At 37.8% G+C, this 9,631-nt stretch overlaps 1 protein-coding gene and 1 long non-coding RNA gene across 3 annotated transcripts; one reads left to right on the forward strand and one right to left on the reverse strand.

The window, feature by feature from the left end:
- Positions 1-854: 854 nt before the first annotated feature.
- LOC100245485 (putative pentatricopeptide repeat-containing protein At5g59200, chloroplastic) lies at positions 855-4,325 on the forward strand. The gene has a single exon (XM_003634985.4). The coding sequence runs from the start codon at positions 920-922 to the stop codon at positions 2,870-2,872; it is 1,953 nt and encodes a 650-aa protein (XP_003635033.2). The 5' UTR covers positions 855-919; the 3' UTR covers positions 2,873-4,325.
- Positions 4,326-5,587: 1,262 nt separating this feature from the next.
- Positions 5,588-9,391, reverse strand: LOC104878181 (uncharacterized). Of its 2 annotated transcripts, XR_009466189.1 has the most exons (8): positions 8,957-9,391; positions 8,280-8,843; positions 7,810-8,115; positions 7,520-7,582; positions 7,310-7,435; positions 7,054-7,210; positions 6,498-6,816; positions 5,588-6,402 (listed from the first exon to the last, which is right to left on the reverse strand). It is a non-coding gene; the product is annotated as an uncharacterized LOC104878181 (long non-coding RNA). The 2 variants fall into 2 exon arrangements; XR_009466190.1 differs by lacking the exon at positions 5,588-6,402 and having other exon boundaries at positions 6,408-6,816.
- Between the last annotated feature and the right edge of the window lie 240 nt (positions 9,392-9,631).

Raw genomic sequence — 9,631 nt, forward strand, 5'->3', positions numbered from 1 at the left:
ATGACTTTTAACATTTATTTTACATAGCATTATATTTTTTTTATGTTTTCCAAAAATATATATATATTTATATTTTCAAAACAAAGATGTTGGACAAATTAGTTTTCAATAATACCTTTCAAAGAACCACAAAAAAAAATGTTTTGATTGTTATAAAATATGAAAATTTATTATAAGAACTTCTAAAGGATTATCTATATTCATGCAAATATCTTTATGACTTTTTATGAAAGGAAAATACCTAATAATGAAATGATATTCTATTTTTTTTATAAGTACTTATATATATATATTTTTAATACAACATGTTATCAACGGAAGACTATAGCCAATGGTTTGAAATATCATTCATTTTTTCTTTTCAAGATTTCCACATCAAATGTTATGAGAAAGTATGTAGTAACATGAGTTTTTTTTTATGTAATCACTATAATTATGCATTATTTTATCATAATTTAATATATTTTTTAAAAATATTAAAAAATTATTTTTGGTTTTTAAAAATAATTTTCAGACAATATAATCAATTTCTTAAACTCAACTCACTTATTTTTTTTTTTTTCATTAACTAATTTAAAAATACATGAAGTTTTAACTAATTTAAATATAATCATTTTTTTGAACTCTATTCACCTTTCATTGATACTTAATTACCTATATCCAAAAGTAGCATTCAAGAAAATAAAATAAAAGTACCTACAGCAAAATTCTGTCTTTAAAAACAACTAAGAACTGCATTTAACAATTGTCATCTTGCCATTTTGCTATATATATATATATATATATATAAATTGGAGAAAATGAATCAAGAAAATTTGCAAGCCTCTCATGGAAAGCCACGTCATCCAGAAGCAAGAAAATGAATGGGTTGTTTTCCCAAAAAAAAATTTAGCCTTCTCACTAAAGCTGAAAAATCAAGATGGCATTGGCCCAATTGGGAAATTCCACCATGCCATGCCCATACGCTTCCATGACTTTTGCTGCCTCACTGCCCTTTTCTGGGCCTTCTCCAAAACCTCATCCAAATTCAAATTCAAACCCAAAATCTTTGAAATCCCTCGATCAAAAACAAATAATCTCACTGTTGCAGAGATCCAAACACATCAACCAAGTCCTCCCAATCCATGCTCAACTCATCAGAAATGGCCATTCCCAAGACCCCTTCATGGTCTTTGAGCTCCTTCGCTCATGCTCCAAGTGCCATGCTATTGACTATGCCTCCAGGATTTTTCAATACACTCACAACCCAAATGTCTATCTCTATACTGCTCTCATTGATGGCTTTGTGTCATCAGGAAACTATTTTGATGCCATTCAGCTGTATTCCAGAATGCTCCATGATTCAATTCTGCCTGATAATTACTTAATGGCCTCCATTTTGAAAGCATGTGGCTCCCAATTGGCTTTGAGGGAAGGGAGAGAGGTCCACAGCCGGGCTTTGAAGCTGGGGTTGAGCTCAAACCGTTTGGTGAGGTTGAGGATCATGGAGTTATACGGAAAATGCGGGGAATTGGGAGATGCACGTCGGGTATTTGAAGAAATGCCTGAAGATGTTGTCGCGTCCACTGTGATGATCTCCTCTTATAGTGATCAGGGACTGGTTGAGGAAGCCGGTGCCGTTTTTAGTCGGGTCAGGAGAAAGGATACGGTTTGTTGGACAGCGATGATTGATGGCTTTGTGAGAAATGAAGAGATGAATAGAGCTTTGGAGGCGTTTAGGGGAATGCAAGGGGAGAATGTGAGGCCTAATGAGTTCACCATTGTTTGTGTGTTATCAGCCTGTTCGCAGTTGGGAGCATTGGAGATTGGGCGATGGGTCCACTCATACATGAGGAAGTTTGAGATTGAGCTCAATCTTTTTGTGGGCAATGCCCTGATTAACATGTATTCACGGTGTGGAAGCATAGATGAAGCACAAACAGTGTTTGATGAGATGAAAGATCGTGATGTCATCACTTACAATACCATGATTTCTGGACTTTCCATGAATGGGAAGAGCAGACAAGCTATTGAATTGTTTCGGGTAATGATTGGGCGAAGGCTTAGACCAACTAATGTTACCTTTGTTGGTGTCCTAAATGCATGCAGTCATGGAGGTTTGGTTGATTTCGGATTCAAGATATTTCATTCCATGACAAGAGATTACGGGGTTGAACCACAGATTGAGCACTATGGATGCATGGTTGATCTTCTTGGTCGGGTTGGTCGCCTTGAGGAGGCTTATGACTTAATTAGAACGATGAAGATGACACCAGACCATATTATGTTGGGGACTTTGCTAAGTGCTTGTAAAATGCATAAGAACCTTGAATTAGGTGAGCAGGTTGCAAAAGTATTGGAGGATCGTGGACAGGCAGATTCAGGAACTTATGTTCTGTTGTCACATGTATATGCTTCATCTGGGAAATGGAAAGAGGCAGCACAAGTGAGAGCAAAGATGAAGGAGGCTGGAATGCAGAAGGAACCTGGTTGCAGTTCCATTGAAGTGAACAATGAGATTCATGAGTTCCTTTTGGGAGACCTAAGACACCCACGGAAGGAAAGAATTTATGAAAAGTTGGAGGAGTTGAACCGACTACTAAGACTGGAAGGATACCATCCAGAGAAGGAGGTAGTTTTGCAGGATATTGAAGATGGAGAAAAGGAATGGGCTTTAGCAATACACAGTGAGAGGCTTGCCATATGCTATGGCCTAATTTCGACTGAACCATGTACCGTGATACGGGTCATGAAGAATCTAAGAGTATGCTATGACTGCCACTCAGCTATCAAACTCATTGCTAAAATTACCAGGAGAAAGGTTGTGGTGAGAGATCGGAATCGGTTCCATTATTTTGAAAATGGGGCTTGTTCTTGTGGAGATTATTGGTGAAATAAATTGCTTTATAGTTCCTTTCAAAGCTCTGAGAATCTTCTATTTATTTCGCAAATTTGATGAAGATCAGCCCAGGGGGAAGATTACTATCATATATATTTAAAGACACAAAACGGCTGAAAGATTACATCAATTAATGTTGGATCTTGCCATCACCATGGCATAATGTCCTAAAGCTCAGACAAAGGGAATATGAATCCTACAATGGATCCTCATCATACAAACGCTCAGGTACATTCTGAAATGTAGCCTTCACAAGAACAACATATGATGGCAACTGCTGGAGAGCAAAGTACGTTACTGCCGAGCAGGTTAGTCCATATATTGGAATTGTAGCACATTTCAAACTATTGTCATGCATCAAAAAATGCCCACAGCTGAAGCATAACAACATGGCAGCCAAAGATATAAAGAGAGAGGTCAAACCGAATAAAAGATTCCAAGGCAAGTTCTTACCAAAATCTTTATATTGGTACTGGGAGGTGAGAAGGGTGAAAAATATGAGCAATGAGATGAAGGAAGAGCAAAGAACAAAGAGTAATGCAATTGCAAAAAAATTGAAAGCCAAATGATGCTGGAAAATTGGTTTGCAAGTGTGTTGGTTCTCCGCTTGGTACAGCTCTTTCATTGCTATTAGAGCTGCAATGAAAGAGCAGGAATTGCATGCGCTGTTGAGCCATTCTTTACTTCCATATAGATCTCCTTTGGCCTCTTTAGACGCCCATTTAGACTAACAATGACATCTGGTGACAAGGAATTCTTCACATATTGCATTAAACCCGGGTACTGAATGTTAAGTAAAGCCTAGGATTGATAATTAATGGCTCATATGTGACACTTTGATGAGTTTTACAGACATCGAACCACTTGACTTCCCTCTTGATTTTACAACATGCTGGTGGAGATAAACCAGCTTTCACAATTTTGTAGCTTTTCAGCTAGATGCAGTGCATTATTCCTGTCCGTATCCTTTGCATGGAATACAAGAGTCTTTATCAAGATGAGTACTCTTTAGCAAGTTATATATATGAGATTGCCTACCGTCCACTCCCAACAGCACTATGTTCCTTCCATCTTCTCTGTCTGTGTCATAAATGGTGCCATGGGAAACACTTGCAGGATTTTCTCTTAACATTTCCATAATACCATTCCTTGCTGCAATTAGAATTGGGGACGTGGAAACTGAAAAGAGAACAAGACACAATTATTTTGCTACAAGGAGCAAGGGTTAACTTTCTCCATTTGTCTCTGTATATTACCTAGATGTCTGTTAGAAACAACATTAACTGAGAGTGAAGTTACTTTGACTACTCTGGGGACATTGTAAAAGATCAAATCCAAATCTTTCCACATCAAATGCTTCAATCTTGTCCCTGTACTTGTTCTTTGCAGCAGTTTCAAGTAGTTTGTTCATGATCTGAAGAGACAAGATGTGCATCCCTTTTATCTCTTTTGGCTTCCTTATCTTGCTTGATCCTTAATATAGATCTCTAAACATTAACGTACTTGATCACAATCTATCTCGTTTTGGAACCAATATAAGAGGCATTTGATCTATACCAGGCATTATAATTGAGAGGATAACCAACAATTTGGATGCAATAAGCCTGATGAACTTCATGTGTCTGCCATATTTTGAGGGGAACCCTTGATGGCCTTGAGCTCTGTTGCTTGAATGGTGGCCTTTACAAAGTATAAAATCGGTGTTTATTTCCTTGGAAGTTGCATTAAGACTTAAGCTTATGTCAAGTAGATCACCATGATGTTCATTAATACCAAGCAGTGGATGATATCATTCATGTTTAGGCAATGTGGCTAAAAAATGGGATTAATCTTTAATCCTGCACCCAATTGGTAAATTAGAGTCGGTTTGTCCAAAATAAGACGTTAGACAAAATTTATAAAATATTTTTAAAAAATTGAAAATCCACTTAAAATGTTTATTGAAGAAACATTTGATAAGTGATTTTCCCAAAAAACCATTTAGAGAAAACACTTTACTAAAAGTACTTTAAAGCGAACTCTTGAAGGAAGATAACACATGTTCGATGGTTCTCGGGGGTTCTTTTTCCCTGTGGAAGTCTATGGGTTGGGCTCGGCAACAAGTATGCCTTGCAATCATAGGAATTTTGAGAAATTTGTGGCCTATCTTGGCTAACAAATGACACATGCATGCAGGCATACTGCAAAGAACTACCAATGACTGCTCTTATCAAGCCATTGACAATTGTTAATTATTATTTGCAAAGTTTTCAAGAGTGATATAAGAGCCCATTTGCGTAGTCTTCTTATATTCAAAGCTATAGATTTAGCCATACACTTCAACACCCAGGTTTAGAAATTGGTATTTGACAGTCCTGGAATGCTTACTGAAGTATCCTCCTTCATTGGCATAGTGGAGAATAGTGTTACCGCTGTTTCCGCAGTGGTAATGGGTAGTGGCATTGTCGCATATTTCATAGAGCCATAAGGTCACGGTTGGGTTCTAGGTTGCCCAGAATTCAAATAGTAATAGTAATAGTAACAGTAACTGAAAGAGATAGCTGAACGACAAAACTAGTCTACAATTGTTTATGAGAAACAGAGTTTGTTTATGAGAACATAGTGCTGACGGCGATAATTGATGGGTTTATGAGAAATGGAGAGATGAATAGAGGTTTGGAGGCGTTTAGGGCAATGCAGGGGGGAATGGGAGGCATAATGAGGTCTCCATTATTTCTGTGTTATCAATCAATTTGATAAGAATCTGTACTCCAGGAAGAAGATTACAGTGTTGCATATATTTGAAAGACACAAAACAACTGAAAAATTACATCATCATCACCATGGCATAAGGTCCTTGAGCCTAGACCAAAGCAACCTACGGATACTCCTTGTATATACGCTCAGGCACCTTACGAAATGCAGCCTTCAGAAGATCAAAAAATAATGGAAAGTGCTTCAGAACAAAGGAGGCCAATACCAAGCTGGTGACTGCATACACCAGAATTGCAGCATATTTTAATTGACCCTTTAAGCATCAAGAAGTTTCCCGAGCAGAAACAGGTCAACATGGCTGCCATGGATATAAAGACAGATGTTAAACCAAATAAAAATTTCCTCGGCAAGTTTGTAGTAAAATCTGTCTTCACCCTTGGAGACGAAAATGACGAGGAATATTAGCAAGGAGATCACTCAACAGAAAGGAGCACCTAGCGATGCTATACTGAAAGCCAGATGGTGTTCAAAAACTGATTCCCCAGTGTCTTGCTTTACCCCGGCTGATGAGGCAAAGGCAACAGTTGCAATAAGCGCTGCAAAGAAAGAGCTGGCATTGGATGTGCTATTTTGCCATTGTAGCCCTCCAGGTACAGAGGCTGATGAGGCAAAGGCAACAGTTGTGATAAGTGCTGCAATGAAAGAGCAGGAATTGGATGTGCTATTTAGCCATTGTTTGCTTTCATCTTCAAGTTTTTGATGTTCTTTTTGGAAAATCTCATCTGGAGTATGTCTTCCCCAAAATCTGGTAGCAAGGAATTCTGCACATACTGCATTGAACCAATTGCATACTTTTAAGTTATTATTCATCGGTTTGAGTCATTTCTCATAAGCTAATTTAAATCTTAGCTTGAGTTTTGCATACCTGGTACCACTTGACTTCCCACTGCCTTTGCAACATGCTGGTGGGGATATGTTGGAAGTGGCGGTAACCTGCTAGACTTCCAATAGATGCAATGCACTGTTCCCGCCTTTGTCAACAAATGCACCTTCTTTATCAATAAGATGACTACTGTTGAGTAAGAAGTCATATATATGTGATTGCCTATTCTCTATTGCCGTCAGCACTATGATCTGATTAAAGCCGTTGGTGTCATAAATGGCCATAGGAAACAGTTGCAGGATTTTCTCTACCATTTCCACTATACCATTTCTTGATGCAAGTAGTATTGGTGTCTCCGAAGCTACAAAGAAAACAAAACTCAATCTTCAACTACAAGAGAAAGCCCAATTGACCAATCATCTAATAACAGTGGTTCAAATCTCAAGAATTTGAGTTGTGATTACTCTGCACCAGATCTGCCTCTCCTTAATATCAGTTAAAGATATTGGAGAAAATGGTAGGTTACCTTGTCTCCACATCTTTCTGTATATATACGAAGAAGTTTATTTGCAATGAACAGGTTTGACATAGAGGTTACCTCCTCCCCTTCGGAAGTATTCATACTCTGAATAACAAACAATTGGGATTTATTTCATCTGTACGCCTTGCAGCATGTTCAAGTAGCTTGTCCATGATCTGAAGAGACCACACATGCATCTCCTTTTTCTCTTTTAGCTTCCTTATCCGACTTGAACCTAAACATGTATCCACAAAGAAACAAGAACATACTTTGAACCTATCTTGTATTGGAAATTAATACAAGAGAAATTTGGGATGGTAATACAGTGTTATACCTGGCAGTACGGAGATGATAACCAGCAGTACTTGGGATACAAGAAGCTTGATGAACCTCTGGCATCTGCCATATTTTGAGGGGAATGGTTTGTGTCCTTGAGCTCCAATATTGCTTGAATTATGACCTATACAAAGGTGTAGGAATCAGTGTTTCCTTGAAGTTGCTTTTAAGATTGCTTTAGCTTAAATCAAGTAGATCCTACACTCACCATGAAGTTCAATGCCTTGCCCTTCTTCAGGATTCTCTGGATCCAAGTGCTTTTTAGATTTTCCTGCATTTTTTCCCACTAGTTACTTGGGGTATAGCTTGGTCACAGCACACATGAGCAAGGATATACCGAAAGAGGGATCAATTGACTTCTCCTGTGCTGAATTATGACCATATTTGTTACGGTCTCATATTAATTAACTACCTTGACAATGAATTATGGTTGCAGCATCAAGAAAGTGATCAGTGGCCACAAAAAGAAAAAAATTCTTCTAAATGATTCAGGCCCACCTGGTAATTTAATCATCTTTTGTAGCTCTTGAAAGATGTTCTTCTCTGCTTTGGAAGTCCCTGGGACGAGCTCTAAAATAAAAATACCTTCCAATTTGATTAACAAGGGAAACTATCGGAAATTTATGGCCTTGATGGAGATATCAGATACAAGATAACAAATGATGTGCGCGCTGATTTAATTCAGTCCCAAGTTTTTATGATTGCAAGTAGGCTTCTCAGCTAGGACATGCAGAGGGGAGATTTGATGCCAGTCAACAGAATCCATGAGATCTTCCTGCTTACCAATAATTTGAAACGCCAAATCTGTCCACCAAAACCATGAATTAATCAAATTTAATGTCTTCTGTGAAGGCGCCCAACCAAAGAGGCGTACGCACCTAACAGAGGTTCATTACAACTGACTACTTTCATGCCTATGATTTATATTATAATTAAGAAATAGAACATGTAAACTGAAGAACTCTTACCCATGTGTCCTCCTTCAATGGCAAGATGGAGAACCTTTTTACCCTCCATGTCATGACAGTAGTCATGGGCTGAGGTGGTGTCGCACATATCATACAACGAGAGGAAAACATCTTTTCTGCCATAGCGAACTGCCCTTAAAAGGGGCGTATCACTCACTCGGTTGCGGCAACCCAACAGTTCTTTATACTCACCAGTGATGCATCTGAAAATGGAAATGCTTCCCAGTGAGGCCGCCAGATGGAGAGGATTGTTCCGATCTCTATTCTCTATAGATAGAACATCCACGGGGTTACTATTCTTAGCAATCAATTTCACTAGTTTTTCTACGTCTTCTCGCCCACTTGAAACTGCTATATGCAATGCTGTGTTCTTTGATGGGCCGATCTTGATCTTGTGAGCTCTTGGATCTTGCTCGTATATCTTTACAACTTCTTCCCAATTGCTGGCCAATCTCTAGATCAACTTTCTCCTAATGCTCTCCAGATCAGATGCATCCGCATCACTTGTAGAAGCCATTGCCCCTTCTGTTAGAAGTATAAGAGCTACTACCACTCACACTAAACCTGCAGGATCCAACGCTCTATATATGATCAGAAACTAGTTCCACTATATTCCAACTCATGACAAATTGAAGTTACGAGGCAACATGAAGACATAATTGAATAACAACACTCACCTCCAAAGCTAAAGCAGCCCCGTCTTTCATCTACACTTGCGCTCAGCACCCCCACCAGCGGTGGCCGGAAACTCCAAATCCTCAAGAGTCAATCCCTTCGGCTTCATTAGCTTCCACCATTTCCTCTATTTAAGGTAGTATTTTAACACCCGGAACCTTAAGGCCAATGGCATCTCATCATTTCACATATTAACTCCCAAAGCACAACATATGAATGACGTTAACTAACCAATCCAAAATTAAAATAAATAAATAAATAAAATTCTCAAACTCTTTGATATTCTAGAAATCACAATTGAAATGGAGTTAAGTAAAGAATTCTAAATAATCAAATTTAAAACAATTTTTAATAGAAACACCCTTCCTATCCCAATTTCAGATAACAGATGTCACTTGGAGAAGGCTAAGTTTGACAGCTCAATAAGAAAAAATAATTCAATAAAAATAATGAAATATAGTATAAAACTAAATTCTATGAGATGTCATTTTTTTATTTAAAATTAATTGATAGGTGAAATCATTTAATTCAATAAATAAATTTAATTTCTTTGAAAAATTCAACACTGTTAATTTTAAAGATAAAATAACATAATATATGATAATCCGTTTATATTCAAAATAATTTCACAAACAAACATTTTTTTCTAGTCCACTTACAATAACACTATACCCAAA

Source organism: Vitis vinifera, chromosome 7 (assembly GCF_030704535.1).
Source record: "Vitis vinifera cultivar Pinot Noir 40024 chromosome 7, ASM3070453v1".
Classification (NCBI taxonomy): Eukaryota; Viridiplantae; Streptophyta; class Magnoliopsida; order Vitales; family Vitaceae; genus Vitis; species Vitis vinifera.